This window comes from Trichogramma pretiosum, unplaced genomic scaffold (assembly GCF_000599845.2).
Source record: "Trichogramma pretiosum strain Unisexual culture from Peru unplaced genomic scaffold, Tpre_2.0 scaffold4, whole genome shotgun sequence".
Taxonomy (NCBI): domain Eukaryota; kingdom Metazoa; phylum Arthropoda; class Insecta; order Hymenoptera; family Trichogrammatidae; genus Trichogramma; species Trichogramma pretiosum.
The window spans coordinates 3,349,823-3,367,847 of NW_019641688.1; the positions used below are offsets into that span (position 1 = coordinate 3,349,823).

The 18,025-nt window shown below is 46.7% G+C and overlaps 1 protein-coding gene across 1 annotated transcript; it reads right to left on the reverse strand.

Moving 5' to 3' along the window:
• Positions 1 to 43: 43 nt before the first annotated feature.
• On the reverse strand, positions 44 to 8,093 carry LOC106650455 (actin-5C). Its single transcript, XM_023461604.1, has 2 exons — positions 7,914 to 8,093; positions 44 to 1,279 (listed from the first exon to the last, which is right to left on the reverse strand). Exon 2 carries the CDS (start codon positions 1,260 to 1,262, stop codon positions 132 to 134), a length of 1,131 nt encoding a protein of 376 aa, XP_023317372.1. The 5' UTR covers positions 1,263 to 1,279; positions 7,914 to 8,093; the 3' UTR covers positions 44 to 131.
• Between the last annotated feature and the right edge of the window lie 9,932 nt (positions 8,094 to 18,025).

The window sequence follows — 18,025 nt, forward strand, 5'->3', positions numbered from 1 at the left end:
GGGAATTGGACCATTGTTGGAAAGGCGCTGGCGTTTGCTCTCCTTCTGTTCCTCGTCTCCGTAATAACGCAGAATGTGTGTGAAGTAATAGAAAGTGCGCGCTGCTGCGGCTGCCGATCGGTGCCGAGCATTTAGAAGCACTTCCTGTGGACGATTGATGGACCGGACTCGTCGTATTCTTGCTTGGAGATCCACATCTGCTGGAAGGTCGAGAGGGAAGCGAGAATAGAGCCTCCGATCCAGACGGAGTATTTCCTCTCTGGTGGTGCAATGATCTTGATCTTCATGGTCGATGGGGCAAGAGCGGTGATTTCCTTTTGCATTCTGTCGGCGATTCCTGGGTACATGGTGGTGCCACCAGACAAGACAGTGTTGGCGTACAAGTCCTTACGGATGTCGACGTCGCACTTCATGATGGAGTTGTAGGTAGTCTCGTGGATACCACAAGCTTCCATACCCAAGAACGAGGGCTGGAAGAGAGCCTCTGGGCAACGGAAACGCTCATTGCCGATGGTGATGACCTGTCCATCGGGAAGCTCATAGCTCTTTTCCAAACTGGACGAGGAAGCAGCAGTGGCCATCTCCTGCTCGAAGTCCAAAGCAACGTAACAGAGTTTCTCCTTGATGTCACGTACGATTTCACGCTCAGCGGTGGTGGTGAAGCTGTAGCCTCTCTCGGTGAGGATCTTCATGAGGTAGTCGGTCAAGTCACGACCAGCCAAGTCCAAACGAAGGATAGCGTGAGGGAGAGCATAACCTTCGTAGATTGGGACGGTGTGGGAGACACCATCACCGGAGTCGAGCACGATACCGGTGGTACGACCGGAGGCGTACAGCGAGAGCACGGCCTGGATGGCGACGTACATGGCGGGCGTGTTGAAGGTCTCGAACATGATTTGCGTCATCTTTTCACGGTTGGCTTTAGGGTTGAGGGGAGCCTCGGTCAAGAGAACTGGGTGCTCCTCGGGGGCAACACGAAGTTCATTGTAGAAGGTATGATGCCAGATCTTCTCCATATCGTCCCAGTTGGTGACGATACCGTGCTCGATGGGGTATTTCAAGGTGAGGATACCTCTCTTGCTTTGGGCCTCGTCTCCTACGTACGAGTCTTTTTGGCCCATACCGACCATGACGCCCTGGTGACGCGGCCTTCCGACAATGGATGGGAAGACGGCGCGGGGTGCGTCGTCACCGGCGAAACCGGCTTTGCACATACCGGAGCCATTGTCAACTACGAGCGCAGCAACTTCGTCGTCACACATTGTGATTGGGTTTTAACCTGGAATCAAGACAAAAAGGAATGAATTAGTTTTTTTTTCATGACACGATTGAATTAAAAATTGAAAATCATTAAAAATCAAGGAGCCTTGGGCAGAGTTTATTATTAAGAAAATAAATTTCATTGATAGACAGTTGAATTTTTTTTGCAAGTCACGCTAATTTCAAGGCTCGGCATACCGCTCACACAAGAAAATCGGGTCATAACGTAAATGTGCATGTACATCGAGAATATCACGAGTACTTGCACGGTAGCTAAAAATGCGCCAAGAATGCTACTTTGAAACAATTGCAAAAATAAAAAAGAAGAAAAGATTACATTACAAGGCTCGTGCGTTACGCGCCGCAAGAATTCAATATGTAAGCAATAATCGAGCGATGATCTGTGCGCGCTGATTTGGCGTGACTCATGGAGCAAACATTCGCGAAATTTTCCAAGTCAATACGAGTACGAGTAGCAGTATGTAGACCGCTCATGATTCACGCTCTCGATTATGTACGTTACGTATGCCGTGTAAGATTCGAGATACGCAGACTTAATCATATGACTTGGAAGGGAGCTCTCAGACGTTCGTAGACTATAGCGTCGAGACATGTTACTCTTTTTCTACTCATTTTGCAGATAATTCTCATTCGCACACACACTCAGACATGTTGGTCGTAAGAGAAAGCTAAGCCTCGCGCGGAGCCCCGCGGTTCTGATTTTTTGCGTACACGCCGGAGCGCGAGAGAATCACGTGACCGGCACGTTCTATAAAATGGCTAACCACCTTCTTTCGTGTTGTCGTTTTCTCTCTTTCTCTTCGTTCGTTCAATTTCTTTCTCTCTCTTTCTCGTCGACTCAAGGCTACGTTATATTGGAACAGCGCAAGCAAATGAAATATTTAACGAATCGTACAAACACACATAAACGCGATCTCGCCGCAGCACAGGCAGAAGAGAGAAGAAGAGGAGTCGGGAGAGAGAGAGAGAGAGAGAGAGAATATTCTAGGCGCGTCCCGTGATCCGAGCGACGAAGAGAGAAAGAGGCAGCAGCAGCAACGCAGGCATAGTAGCGGGATTCACGGGATTTTGCCGGCAACCGCACCCTGCCCCGCCCAGCCCCGGCTACCAACGGTCGATAGCTGTGGCTGCTGCTGCCGCTGCTGCTCGCTGTATATGCTGCTCTCGCTCTTTCTCTCTCTTTCTGCGATACTCGCGCCGGAAATCCGACAATGCCGTATCGCAGACTTTCAATGTCTGTGTATGTCGTACAAAAAGATACCGAGAGAGACTATGCTTCGAGCGGCAATTTTTTTTGCGAGGGCGTCGACGTTAATTAACGAGATACTAGAACGTTGCGAGCGGAGATATGAAATTTCAAAAATAAAAGAGAAGGCTTCGCGTCGACGAATAGAAAGTTCGGTACGGTATACTTTGAAAGTTATGCGCGAGCGACGCTAGTACGATCGATTTTGAAATGGAAGGATTGAGTCGCGAGAACGGATTTCATTCAAATATTTGCTGTCGCAGCGTGACGTTAACTCGACGCGCGATACGCGGAATAATGCCACATGAGCTAATTCGCATTAATTGAACGAACGAAAAAAAAAAAAAATTTTCACTCAAGCACAAAACCAAGTCACGCGGGGCTTCTTTCTTAGCACGCGCCTCTCTCGTCACAAGCCGCATAAAATGGAAGCCTTCGCAGCCGGTACAGGGCGCACGAGTGCGGCGTTGGCGGCGGTGTTGGCGGCGTCGTCCTTAATATATATTTTTTTCTACCCGCACACAAATGAAACTTAGCTCGATGGAACTTCCATGAATCAAAAAAAAAGTTCATTATGTTTCTTTAAAAAAAAAACTAGAAGCACAATTCACGATAAAGAGCACTCGGAGTAACGAACAACAGCGAGCGGTAGTTTCTCGCGGAAATATTTCCTCTTCCTCTTTCGAAACACACCCACTTGGAATGCTTGAAAACTAGGGTGGCAACTGCCCACACCTTACGTCGACTAATGGATAATTTTCTGATCACTCTTAGAAAAAAACACACACAACTATTAGAAATAAAATTTGACACACTACGCTGCGTACGAATCTTGCACCAGGGGGATGGTTCTTATAAGTAGAAGTAGAAAAAATATCCAGCCTCCGCTGGGACGACAACTCGGTAAACTTACTTTTCACGTTAAAAAAAGAAGAGAGATCAAAGTCGTGCCGGCGACTTGGGAAAAACTTATGTACAAAGCTGTGTTGAACTTTGTGTGCGTTGAACGGGCTCGGAGCACCGAATGACGGCTCGGGGTTTGCGGATCGTGATGATATAGCCGCCGATGCGAGGCGCTACGTTGCCGTCTCCCTACCCCCACGTCGCGCCGATGGCCCATCGACGTGCCATCGCAGCAAGCAGCAGCGACGTCCCCTCTCTCTCTCTCTCTCTCTCTCTCGCTCTTCGCGCCGCACATATATACATACGTATTTTGTTCAAGTGCTCCTCTATGTGTGTGAGTAAGTTGCGCGCATAACAATCACAATAATGCCGAAAGCAGCCGTGTGTGTAGTATTAGCAGTAGTAGTAGTAGTATGTAGTAGTATAGTAATCGAGACTCGTGCGCCAGTGGATTTTACCATATACGGCGAGGTTCTAGCCTGGCCGTTTTTAGGCAGCCTTTCAAGACCAAATATACATCATCATTGCTCGGCGACGATGATCCTCGCTTAAATACGTGTATCGACGCCGTTCAAACGGTACGAGTAACTTTTTGATGATGCATTTTTCGAAGAAATTTAGCTAAGAGAGACGAGAGCTGCTCTTTTTTTCCTCTTTCGTTCAAAGTTTCACTCGCAGGTATTTCGAAGTCGAGAGAAGTAACTTACTGGAATTTCCAAACTGATAACGCTTATACTTTTATACGCGATTGATAAATTTTATTCTCATTTTTTCTTTTTTAAATCATCAACTCGTCATTTAGCGATTTTGGTTACTCCATACAAGACTTATCGATTTCCGCGTCACGAAGTTTGTCGAAACATCGAGGCAACGTTGCAACGAAGGATTTCGTAATTGTAATTTATAAATAATAATATGGTCCGACAAAACGATTCTTTGTGTCGTGTTTGGGCATAACAAACTGCCTCAATGAAACTGATATTTGTTATACATTTGCATTTTCATCTGCAAGCTGTCGGACGTTTATTAAAGCGACGGCTGTTTGTATATTTTTACTATCAGCTGTTTATCATTTCGTGTGTGTGTATGTCGCGAGTCGAGAGAGAGAGAAAAAACACAACACGCCAGTGTGTACGTGTGTGTTTGTACGCGCGTGTATCATCGATGACTAAGTTTGGTTTGTTTTTCCGGCGCGAGTTAAAAGGAAGTAGCGCATTTTTAATTCATCATCATATATATGCTAGTTGCACGGAAAATTTGCTTGTAATTTTGTCATTCGCAAAAAGAAGAAGAAGAAGCAGCAATGAGTGACGAGCTCTGATTAATCATCCGCGCATTGATCCAACATTCTTTTTTTTCGTGCAAAGATTATCTTCGCGAGCGCGTACAAGTCATCGGTCGTGAAATAGCCATTTTCGGTCATGTGTCAAGAGAGCGAGAAGCGAAAAAGACACGATATCTTTGCGCTGTTATGTAATTATTGTCGGTGCAAATCGTCGATTTAAGGCGCGATAGAACGAGGCCAATTTAGAGCGATTGGTCAGAGCTTATCGTCGACCGTTCAAAACCCCTTTTGAATGAACAAAAGTCCGAAAATTCTCGATCGTTCCGGCAATGGACTGTGGCGAGTAAAAAAGGACTTGGATGCACGGAGGCGCGCGCGTCAATGGGGTACTCGTAACTGCGACCGGCAACGGTGCTGCGGTACAAGTCGGAGCATTGCGTGCTGTAAAATGGCAAGCTCACGTACGATGCAGCAGCAGCGACAGCGCATTCCGATGCGTCTGTGTAGCAAAGGGCTCGGCCGGCCACACTGGCTACATACGTTTATAGATGTGTAATGCAGTCGCGGCGACTCGCGTAGCCACGTGCTTTATACTCCATAATACTTCTCTCTCCTTTTTGCGACGCAATGGGATTCTCGGCCGATGGCGAGGAATATTGCGCGCTGAAAACACGGAGGAAAAATGCGTTTGTTGCACGAGTCTTTAGAAAGTATTCGTGTTGCAGCCAGCCACGAGCTCTCGTATTGCTACGACTCGTGCGCGCTTACATACGCGTATTTTACAGAATAAATAATGTATGCGGTACGCATGCAAGCCTCGGGAAAGCTTTAATGAATTATTAACCCAGATTGTTTGAGTTGGCGAGCGCGCGTTACTCAATACGATAACATTGATATTATTATAAATACTTGCAGAGAGCCAATAAAGATAAGAATTGTATATGAACGTGTACCGAGCGTGTGAAAATAGAGAAAAGTAAGTGCACATTTGCACAGAAACTTAACTAAATGTGCTGGCTGATGACTCGAGAGAAAAAGAATAAATAAAGGAAGAAAAAAGAAGCGAAGAGTGAAGCGTCAGTTTTGAAAAATATATACCGGCCGTTGCTGTTGCTGCTACGCGTTTACATACGTGCGTAAATGCAGAAATGGGTGCGAGAGCCCTGGCATGCTTTCTGCCCTATACCGCACGCAAGGCGCGTACTATACACACGCAGCAACTGCAGTTCGTGTGCAGTCGAGTGCACTAGTCTTTTTTTTTTTTTTGCTTCTGTCGACGGGAACGAACGGAAAGCCTCATTTGCCGTAGCGCATACAGTAGGTAGTATAGTAGTCGTAGTACTATGAGCAGTATGTACCGAGCAGACCCATAGAACACGCGCCGGAAGGGAAGCACGTAACGCGTTTCTCTCGCTGCAAGTACACATGCACACATCGCAGCGGACTCAGCTTTGAGCCAGAGAGTCGATGTTTCGCGCGTAGCTTCGAAAAAATATATACAAACGCCACTGTTGAATAACGAAGCTTCGCGCTTAAATGGCTATTAAATCGTCGTTAATCACGATGGTCGGAAAAAGGGGCTCGTCGAACGCGTTATTTGGCACGGCGTCAAGCGCGTCGACGGCTCTGACCTAGGCGCCGCGCTATCCGCAAGTTTATAAATATATGTCGTACTATAAGCCGAGCGAGTATCAACAACTTATAAATAGCTGAAAAACCACCGACTGTTTACACGAGTCGTCGACGATCGAGTATACGGAATAGAGACGAGGAGAGAGAGAGAGAGCGAAAACCACCTGATACAACTACGGCGATCAGCGACTGCAACCTGCCAGCCATCGGCGGCATTAGCAGCAGCAGCTCGGTGGCTTTTCGCGCGCGCGTGGGAATGCGCGTGTCCGTTATATGCTGTTGCTGCAGCTACTTGCCCGTGAGAGAAAGAGGCTGATAAAAAGATGTTTTACTGTTAATAAGCGTACGTACGTACTCGTACGCGAGGACTATTTTTCTTAGCTAGACACGAGATCATTTGACGTTTGTGCTGAATGCATGATCGATCGCCATTATTCATTCGAGTGATTTTTCTTTTGCGCCCGATAGCTATTTTCAGGAGCTTATCCGGCTGGTATAGTTTACCGATTGGATGCGAATCGACGAAAGAAAAAAAGCTCGATGAGAGATTTTGTAGTCTCGAGGGCTAGTAAACGCGAGGACCGCATCGAGCACCCTAACCTTGAACGCGGCTCTCTCGAGGCATGGCCGAACGAGCCCGGCTCAGGCTGGCACAGATATTCGGCGCCACTATTCCATTACTCAACTTTACTCGATAGTACAATATCGTCGTAACATTTGCAATATGAATCAACGAGGTACAAGTACGTCGAGCCGAATAAGGAGGAAAAATCCGAGGAATCTATAGAATGAATCAAGTCTCGCGAAGATAAGAAAATCCCGGCTCGAGGTCCCCACCCAAGTCCGGCGAATTCAATACTTATATGTATATAGAGGAGCGGCGCGCGGCAGTACTACAAACCCCCGTGTGTCCAACGCCTTATACGGCGAATTTTGACGCAGCGTAGACTTCTCGGTACGCGTGCACACACATACACCTATGAAAAAATGACAAAAGCTTGTTCGTGTCTGTTGAAACGAGCGCGTATATAAGCAGATGAAGGCGAAATTCGATTCGAGTTTTTGAAAATCGTCGGCGAGAGCAACGCCCTGCGCTGCTGCTGCTGTAATGGCCGCTGCTCTCTCCGCCAGCTATACACACACACACACACACGATCTTACGGGCGAATTCACGGACGCCGCGCGACATACACGTATGCCGGCATTTTCATCGCACCTCGGAACAGGCCGGCTGGCAGGGACGAGGCACCTTGGCTCCAAAATCCTGTGCCGTGTTAGTGCCACGTCGCCAAGGTCGCAACGGTTTAACGATCAAAAGCCGCGAGCGTTACAGAGGCTCGCGGTCGCGCGCGCGTTTTCGATCAACGGCCCAAAATCGTTAAATGTTCAGCAAGAAAAGTCAAGAGGAATAAAAAAAAAAAGTAAAATAGAGAACAAGACGCCCAAGGCTCGACATGTTTGTTTGCTTTTCGGCTTCTCTCTAGTGCGAGCGTGTTTTCTTGGCTTTATCAAATGTCTAATGCACAGAGTTCTAATATTATGTACGATATAGATAAACATAAATACCTCGTTAAGAGAAAGAAAGAGATATACGGGATGAATCGGTCTGGTAGACGTTAGCACACGCTGCTGTTGCTGCTGCTCTCGGATAAACTGCCGTGCTGCTATGTGACAGGATAGCTTCGTCGTGGCACACACTACTATAAGGCTGCTTTTGCCAGTACAAACGGTCGCGCGAACGTGCGTTTGCTGCTGCTGCTGCTGCTGCTGCTGCTTACCAACACAACTCGCGTGTATTCACACACGTACGGGGGCAGGCAGATATCGCTCCGTCTCGCTCTCGCTCGTGGCGGGTGGCGCGCCAACGAGGCCGTCTCTTTCTATCTCGAGCGCTCGAAATCGGCGACTCGACGCCGCCGGCCCCCGAGCTTTACCGGAGATCCTTTCGCGTTGCGAATATATGTGTGTAACGCGCACACGTCGTGTGTGTGGCGCGCCATGTTCGGGCTCGTTCGCGCTGGGTAGGGGCAGCTACGTGTGTTGATGTGTTTGCAGCCGTTTCGCGGCCCGCAGGGGAGGTCCGTACGATACGATATTGCGCGAGCTGAAAAAGGATGCCCGAACACCGACACACTTACAATTTCGATTCCTGTACACACGTATTATACATGTTCGTATTCGTAGACTCGTCCTGTGTCTCGACATGCCATTGATTTTCGTCTTTGGATCCTTCATCAAGGAGAAAATCTCTGCAGCAGAGCTGCTCATAAGCATGCATCATTATATTCATACGAGAGATAAAATATGCGAGTGCATCGGTACGAGTTGCGAATAACACGAGACGGCTGAGCGTGTACAGAGCCGGTATATCGGAGTCGGCATGAGTCGTCGTAAATGGACTCGTCCGCTCGATGCTTCCCCTCTTGGCAGTTGCGGGCTGCGCGCGCCAACTCTATATACTACGCTCTCTCTCTCTCCCCCCGTGGCTGTTAGCAGACGTCGTGCCTCGGCAGCAGCAGCAGCAGCAAAATCGTCGTCGTCGTTGCCATATATGGGCATAAAACGAAGCCGGCTCGCTGATTGGTCGGTTACCGCCGTGCCGGCTCGCTTCTTGTCTTTCTCGCGCGAGCTCGCTTATGTGTATATACAGTGTGCTATATAGGTCTCTGCTGCTGCTGACTACGTCGTTGTATAGGTCCGTTGCGCGCTTACGTGTGCGAAAATGTGTGCATCGTGTGTATATAGTAGTATAGTATACTATATGTGGCCCATGCGCCGCGTGCTGCACGAGTCTCTTGTACTTATAAGCCAGTGCCAGGCCGATAACGGCTAGCTGTGCCTCATATGCTTGCGTGACTCGTAGCCTCCAAAGAGAGAGACAGAGACAGAGACGTGTTATATGCACGTTTTCACGCATTCCGCACTAACGCCGAGAGCCAAGAGATGACTGACTTTTTGCATAGCGCACAATCATACATATAGGATCGCGTCAGAGCTTCGAGAAGCGGATTCGAGGACGATGTGCAATAATATTTTTCATCGATTACGAGCGAGCGTCACTCGAGTAACGCGACTGATTATTCGCGCGCGACGTACAAAATTAAGAGTTCGGCTGAACGCCCGCACGATATTTAACTCGAATTTAAACAGAGCTAAGGTAGTAAGGGCATGTCCGGTGGCGTGGGCGCGACACTGCCAGTTACAGTACTTGGCTCCTGCAAAATGTGCCGCTAATATAGACTGGTACAAGCGTGGGCTTGCATTTCTTTGGCAAAAAGTGCCCACCCTAGCGATTATCTACTGCTTCCTTGACGTTGAAGTTTTCGGAGCATTTATCTTCATACGCCCGTACAATTTGATCGTCTCGAGTCCTGCGATTTTGAGTTACACTTCAGCATTCTAAACCTCCAGACGATAGACGATGAGCGTCGAAGTAGCTTATAGGATATATTTGGACGTATAATCAGCTCGATGATGTCATTCTCGGCGTCTCCCCGATCGCGCGCTAGTGATTGCAACAACAACGAGAAGAGAGAAAAAAAGAAATAAGAAAAATATGCATAATATGGCCGCTTTGTAGGCTGCGAATTCGCTCGGCGGCGCTCGAGCTCGTGCTGCACAGCCTGAGAATTCGCTCGTTCCGCGTGTTGCGGCAGAGCACGAGTAGCTGCTGACTACTGCGCGAGACCTCGATCTCTCACACACACACAGAGTCATCGATAATAAAAGCCTTAAATATTTTATCAAACGACGTTTTATCGTTGGCGCTCGTGGAGAGTCGAGTCTGCGATAGGTATGTGTTGTATATATGTAGAGTCGACCGTGCCAATTGCGTAATGTCATTCTCTGCCGATGTACGAATTGACGATCGACGTGTCTAATTCGTCGATGACTTTTTTGTCGCATTGCTCAGCTTAGAACGTTGCAAGCTCGCAAGTGCACCTTACTCATCTCATATATTTCTTCGAGTCAAGTATCGAGAAGAGGAAAAGTCGATCGACTCAAAAAATCAGCGAGCCGTGTAAAGAACGTTCGATGTGCATCTCTTTCACTGCGTACGACTACTTATGCAGACGCGCGTGTGTGTGTACGTACCTGGCCGTATACCAGTATATATATCAGCAGTAGAGTAAACCGAGTCCAGAGGATAATGAGAGAAATTCTGGCGCATAATTAGGAAAAACAGCTTCCTCGCGGAGCGGATGTACACGCGCGTGTGTTCCACGATCTGAAATATATTTAAGAAATATATTGAAGAAAGGGGAGAATTTCGAAGGAAAGAATTGTACGTACGAGTTCCTGTACACCTACTATACAGCGAGATAGCGCCGATCACGCTGTAGAAGCGCTTAAAGCCCCCGAATAAAGTCATTTCCAACGGCGCATCCGTGTAATATAAATTCGATCCTTGGTGTTGTACATATCGCGTCTGTATATTAACGGTTTATTTATTCGCGAAATTCCTGACCCAATGGCAGACACGTACCGGACGTGTACTTGCGCCAATTACGCATGGGCATTAATATCACATAGAAAATGCCGCAAACCAAACTCATTGGTTCTCTTTCGATCGATGATCGCTGACCGTTGTACCGATTTCGTATAATTATTTTTGTCCCATCTTCTACTCGTGGAAACGAAAAGTGTCTGCCTCGTAAGCAGAAAATGCTCAAAGTATAAACTTTTTGTCAAGGTAACTCGTGTTATATATACGTGTGCATATACGAGCTGATGCCATCAACGTTATAAGCCCATCGGTTATACGCTCATTTAACTCTTCTCTCTCTCTACTCCGTATAGAATGGCGTGCGATGCCAGCTCGGCGGCCCGAAACCCGATCGAGGATGCGCGAAAGGAAAAGAAAAGAAAAAAAAAATTACGAGACTAAGCACAATATAGTCAGACTGCTATATGCTATAGAAGCTATATGTATGTATAAGAAGCAGGTGAAACCGAAAACTTGAGGTGCTCGTGTGCGTGAGTGTGCTACATAGACATGCACACGTATAAGGTATACTCGCGAGTTTTATATGTGTAATACTATTCGAAGAAATGAGGCCCCTTGTTTTGTTTCGCCAATGAGTGTAGGTGTGTGCGAATATGTGTGCGTGTGTGCGAGTTCGCGTCGTCGAAGAAGAAGACCAAGAAGAAGAAGAAGCGTCAGCTCGACGCGCTTTAAAAATTTTTTTCCTGCGTATTAAATACGGCGTATTTAAAAAAGTTTTCGATCATGCCGCGCGGCTCGTTGCGCTAATTGAGTTATTCGAAGTAAAGTCGGAATTTGGCTACAGGTAAAAAAATGAAAGAAGCGACGATTCGCACATATGTAGGTCGATAAATAGCCGATATATATAGCGAGCGTCAGATCGGAGTTTTTTTTTTATCGGAGCCGCCGCGAAACAAACGAAAGACTCACGAGTATACGAGGCACAGTTGTTGTGCTGGGCCTGCTCTCGCCGATAAGTATATCATGTGTGTACGCAAAGCTGTGAGAAAACCACGCGCTCGGCAACTCGTGCAGTCACGAGCTCGCACTTTGTTGTACCGAAATATATACAGATTTACGCTCGTGCATTACCGCGACGAGGCTCGCACTCACACGAGCCCACATGTGTTGTTTAAAAGCATCGTAACAATAAGAACGAGGCGTTTCTCTGTCGTTGAAACGGGCAGACGGCCAATGCTCGCTCATCCGCGTCTAATCATTCAGAACTCGCTCTCGCTCCATTTGTGTGCGTGCGTGCTCTCTGTGCTATGTACCTCTTACTGCGATCGTATATGAAAATGCTCGGCCCAACGCTATATATACGCTACGAGTCGCTATTGATCGCTCGAAACTCGACGTTACGATTGTACAAAGGAAGTGTGCGTGTGTGTGCACTTTCGTGGCTGGCTATATACGTATAGGGCTCTTATTTGCTCGATTAATTAGCGACCGATGCGATCGCAGAGAGAGAAAACAAAAGGGAAGTCACTTGAAAAATGAAGAAAAAGGAATGCGAGGGCACATATCGTGAGAGAGAAAGCGAGAGCTTTTCTGCCGGGCCTCGAGCTTGACATTTTTATCCATACTAACGTGTAATTTATATCAATACATTCGAGAGATTATACAGCACTGCGAATTTCTTTCCATGCATCTTTTTGCTGCTCAATATGCATAGCCTATTTTCTTCGCTTGCCCAACGTTGCGCATTGCTCCGAGAGCCAAAAAAATCTCGTGCCAGCTAATCGATGCAAGCTCGAATAATTTACTATTAAAAAAAAAGCATGTGTTTATCAGCGCCGAGGTCTAACGTCCGATGAAAAAATCAATGAAGCTCGAGTTCGCGATACATAAATGCATCGATGAAGCAAGACGATCGCGACGCGAAGGAGGAGGAGGAATAACACACGACGACGAGCAAACAATCGTAAGATAAAAAAGCACTGGCCGATCGATTTCTCTCTTTCTTCGACTACCGCGAATTGTTGCATCTCGTCGGCTAGAAATAGACTCAAGGTCGAGGCTACGCGAGATAGATAAGCTCGCATATATTATCGTCTGCGCAGGCTCCATCGATTATTATTACCTCATTTTTGCAATAGATTTATCAAGCGCGCATGATCTCACAGCACTCGAATCGACTCAAAGAAGGTTTACGAGCTGGCAAGCGGCCGCTCGAAACATAAACGAAGGGTTGAGTCGCGGTGAAAAGAAAACTGCTGCTATACCGTGGCTATGTAACACGTGTGCAGCGGCAATGCGAGCACCCGGAATTTTATCCCTAACTAATAGAGCCTAGTCGCATTCCACGCACATAACAGTTTTTACTTCGAGCTTTTCCGCGTGAGAAACAATCGAGATATTGCGTGCCATGAAAATTATGAAACTAATACACGACTGGCACAACGCTATGCGATTGAATAATCGTATATACAAAACGAGCGTCCAAGTTGTAACGCGAGTTGTAAGATTTTTAATAAAAAAAAAAGCGAGGCGTGGACGAGGTGTCGCGCATCGCTGCAATTATTGCACAGGCCTGCACGAGCCGAGTGTATATAAGGAGAGAAAGCTGGCCAACGATCTGCAAATAGGACGATAGACTCGCGATGCTTCCGTATTTATCATCGCTTCTTGTATTTTATATATGTACACACGTATACGGACGTGGATCGTTTATCGCACACCTCCTCCTGCTTCTTGGCCTAGAGCTTGCCTCTATACACGGAGCTTCTATGTCAATATTGGTAAGAAAAGCAGATATATCCGATTAGAATTTAAAGATCCAGCTGACGAGCTGAATATTTGATAGGGATTAGATCGCTTTGATCGCTTTATTTTCCATTTTAATTGGCGCGTATCAGCATCGTTTATCGCGCGATCCGATGCAGGCGTTTTTTCGAGTCGACGAAAAATTAAGCATCCCCCTACTTTTACGCCAATATCGACGCCTGCTGGACGCGACGTATAGTAAAAACGCGAAGGTAAGTAGGTAAGCGAGTACGACTTTTCCATACGTGCTTATAATTCGTTAATGAAGCGATTATCGACTTGGCTCTTTTTCTCGCTCGTCTTTAAATTTCTAATTTCCAGCTCTCTTTCCTTCAATTACAATCTTTAATTGTGCGCGGCAGCACAAAACGTTTGTATACACCGATATTATACTTATCGATCGCTAAGCCGCGCGCTGATTGTCGTTTTCTAAAATGTCATACGTCGCTTATCGAACCTCGTGTAAAGGCGCCGGGACAAAACGAAAACAATTGCATCTTTGGTGTATTTATATGTATCTGGCAGGGCCCCCGTTTGCCTGTGGGCTCGAAACAATAGTGATCCTTGTGCGCGCGAGACTCTGCGAGTGCGTTGAACTCATCGTTTCGTATCATCTCTCTCTTACTCCCTCGACGTATAGGTATACAACACACTTACACACGTATTACGTACGCATTCCGTTATTGATTTCGAGGCAGTCGGTCGCTACGCCGCATCGTAGCTTTGGGATTATGTAATTGACAGAGTGACGTACACGCGCTTTACCTGTATTATAGAAAAAGTCGTTGGCAGAGGACTCGGTGACAATTATGAGTGAGGCGCATTTTTGGAATTATCAATCGATGATTAGCAGTCGATTGAAAAATTTACTCGGCTGATTAAATTTGGTGTCGCCTTGGCCGCCAATCGAGTCTCGTTATGATAACTCAAGCACCATTCAACAAATCCTCTAACGTAGTACACATATAGAATACCTGTTGTTGCGTTGAGTCGGCAAAGCGTCTATTTAGGTGTTTAACGCAGAGTCGAGCTGCGATCGAGTTATATTGCCTTGTTGAGTAAACAATTTGCCAAAAACGGCCGCCTCTCTCGCTCTGCTAATGTAATTACTCATGTTGACGCGGCGATTCTGTACGCTCTGAAAAATAAGACCAAAATAAAACGTATTACATAGAGCCCGTTGGCCATTTAAGTTGTCGCGCGCCTTTTTTAAAGTGACTAACTGCGGTCGCAAGTGCGGATAAGGCGACCGAATACGGAAGCTCGCCTGCATAATATAATATAATATGAATGAGAATAATTGCCATTGGTTGTCTTAGGAAGGGGCCAAGGTCGTTTCATCGACCACTGGCCACAGCTACTGGCACGGGGCTTGATCCTTATTCGGCAAGGACGCGTGCAGTTTCTTATCGAAAAATGCTTGAAATTAATCGTTTAACTCGTCGTTTAAAGCAGAAACAAACATGGCGCCGTGTGTTATATATATTTTGTACAAATACAGAGGATGCAGCTCGTGCGTGCGCGGCTATTAAAGCGTTCCAGCTCTCTGCGCCCCACGGCCGCGTGTCTATTTATTATTTTTCAGTTAAATAGGTCGTTAAACTTTTGCCATCGCCATCGTTGCGTCGAGCTCCTATGTGTGCGCGAGTTTATACGCTAATAAACGAATCGTACAAACGATTTTTCAGATAATGAGCAATTACAATGGAATTCGACGCGTGCACTCTGGAATAGCTTTTAATTGAGAGAAGAAATTCGAGAGTTTGTGCGCGAGCTGCTTAGCGCGAGCCACATGCATCATGAAATTACGATCGTGAATCACCAAAGAAAAACTTGGTCGCGATAACGTTTCTTTCTTATATCCTTTGGACTTTTGTTGAATATCACAAAAAAATGACACTTTGACGATTTCGATCCCGAGAACGACTATATGTTGGAATTCTATGCTTATCTTATCGAGCCATGTTACCAGTATTTTCCAGTTCAGCTGGGTACCATTTGGAATTTTGAGGCCCATACACGGTAGTCGATTCGTTGGCGCTAGACGAGCCAACCAATGTGCATGGCGCCGTTTTGAAAATTGTGTTGTTTTTTCTTTTCTTACAAGTGTGTACTGTATAGCTTAGCGCTCGAGTCTCGACCTTTTTGAAAGAGCATAAACTTGAACTTGCGCAGCGATCGTAACTTTTCTCTCAGACGATAGTCGCGTCGAGCCATATATATAATAAAGCGAGCCCGCGTGCGTATTTGTCGTTTATAGCGCTCGAGCGATGTTGTACTACGTGTGCGCAGTCGTCGCTACATGTCGCGAGCGCCCGATCCTATATAAAGTCTCTGGAGTTCGCGGAGAAACTTTCGCGTCGATTATTTTTATGCGCTCGACTTTCTCCCCCGCAAAACGTAGATAAATTTTGCCTACGAGAGCTCTAAAGCTCGCAAAAACTGCAACCGATCGAGTCAACAACAACAACAACAATAAGTTGGGAGCGCGATCGTTTGCTTTGGCTGCAGCACCTGCACACGAGTAAGACCACGTATGCTCGAAAGAGTGCACGAAACATTGGCTCGGCTCGAGAAGGAGGCAATCAGTGCATAACCATTATTCCAAATAACGATCGTTACGTCAGCTCTCGCGAGGCGGAATTTCGCAGCTATGCACGTAGAAACGGCCGATCGATGCGCCGATCCGCGAGCTTTTTAAATTGCGCGCGTCTTCCCACCTGCCTCGCGATAATTCGCCGTCGTTACGTAGAGTATACTTGCTCGAATCTCGGCTACCTTGTAAACGTATGCGTAAAGAAGGCTCGAAAGCTATTTATATTTTTCATGATTGCCTTGTAAAATTTTTCTTACTTTTCGCGATGAGGCCAGTTTTTCAAAAATACAATTGCATCGAGCTTTACCGTTATACGCTACACATGAATTCGCGGTCTATCGAGAGACATTGCTTTTTCGCAGCTTGCGAGCTTTTGTGAATGAAAAAATTATTAATCAGATGGAAAAAGATGAAACTGATTCTTGCTTTACGAATGTTTATAATTTCACTAGTGATTTCATTCGAGAGTACTTGAAAGGATTAGCAGGGCAAAAAATTGCTTCATATTTACAATGTGCGTGTAAAAAAGCCTCGCGCATAGACTACTTGCACCTACACGTACTTTGCACGTACATATACTCGTAATTAATGCTCGAAAAATTTCACCTTTTTTTTGTTATAGCAGAGCGAAGCTCTCTCTGTCTCTCCCTCTCCCTCTCGCGAGCGTATTCAGCGCTGATGGATCGTCTGCAGCTCGTCTATACGCAACACAAAGGGAAATTCTCGCCTCGAGTGAAATGAGCGTCTAATCGATGGGATAGCTGTAAAAGTGTACTAAGAAGGTATGCAGCTCTAGAGAAAAGAACTTTCGTAGCTGACTGCGCGGCTGCATATGGATAGCTCTTTCCACGTGAGCTGCACACTCGGCCAATTAGAGATTTTCTCGCATCGGGCGCGCAGAGGCGCGCTTCGTTTAGCTGGCAATTTGCACGAGCAGTTGGATCGCGCAGCAGCACGTGTACATTCGAAAGAGACGATTTTATAAAATTTAGCTCGAATAGAGCGAGGCCTATGATGATACCTGGAGAGCAGCAGGGGGAGTCTTGCGGCCTCGGAGGACGAGCAGCAACGTCGTTTCAGAATTCCAGAGACGCGGCAACAAAAGAAAATCACTCACAATGACTGTTTCGCAGTTGCTATTCACGTGCCGAGTGTATTATATATATTTTCGGAGTCGGCAAGTGCTACTCGCGCGTTGTTCTGGGAGCTGCCCGAGCCGGCACAGCAGCAGAAATCGCTATTCGCACGCGCCTAGCCTACCAACGACTTTATGTACGCGAAAAAATTAGGATTCCCTTTTAGCGGCTCGACGCGATAGTCGCTTCCTTCGTTTTGCTACTCGTATAAGAGCGCAGCCAACTTAACTTTCACTTTTAAAGTCATCGCGCGCCGATGTAGGAGTCGCGTCCCGTCATTTTTCAATCATCCATAGAATCGCGCCTACAATTAATAACGACGCTGATCGCTGGAAAATTAAATCAACGATTACGTTAGTCGTGGCGCACGAGATGTCGTTGAGGTGACAAAGAAAAAGGAGAAAGATCGACGTATCGACGACACCTCGCCGCGGCTCGGCTCTGGTTCGACGAAGACAGGTTTGGCTTTTTGTGCGCCGTTGTGCACTTGCAGCCGCGGACTCGTTGACACGAGCCCGAAAAAGTAGGTTACAAGTTACCGGCGACACAGGGCCGGCCCGACATCGAGTATTCTTACGAGCTCACTTAATTATCGAGCAAGGTTTGTTTTGAATCCAAAAGGATCATTAGTCGGAGTCGTGCGGGCGTTCGCCGGTCAAAGAATAATTTTGTCGAGCTTTTTGCCGATAAGTAA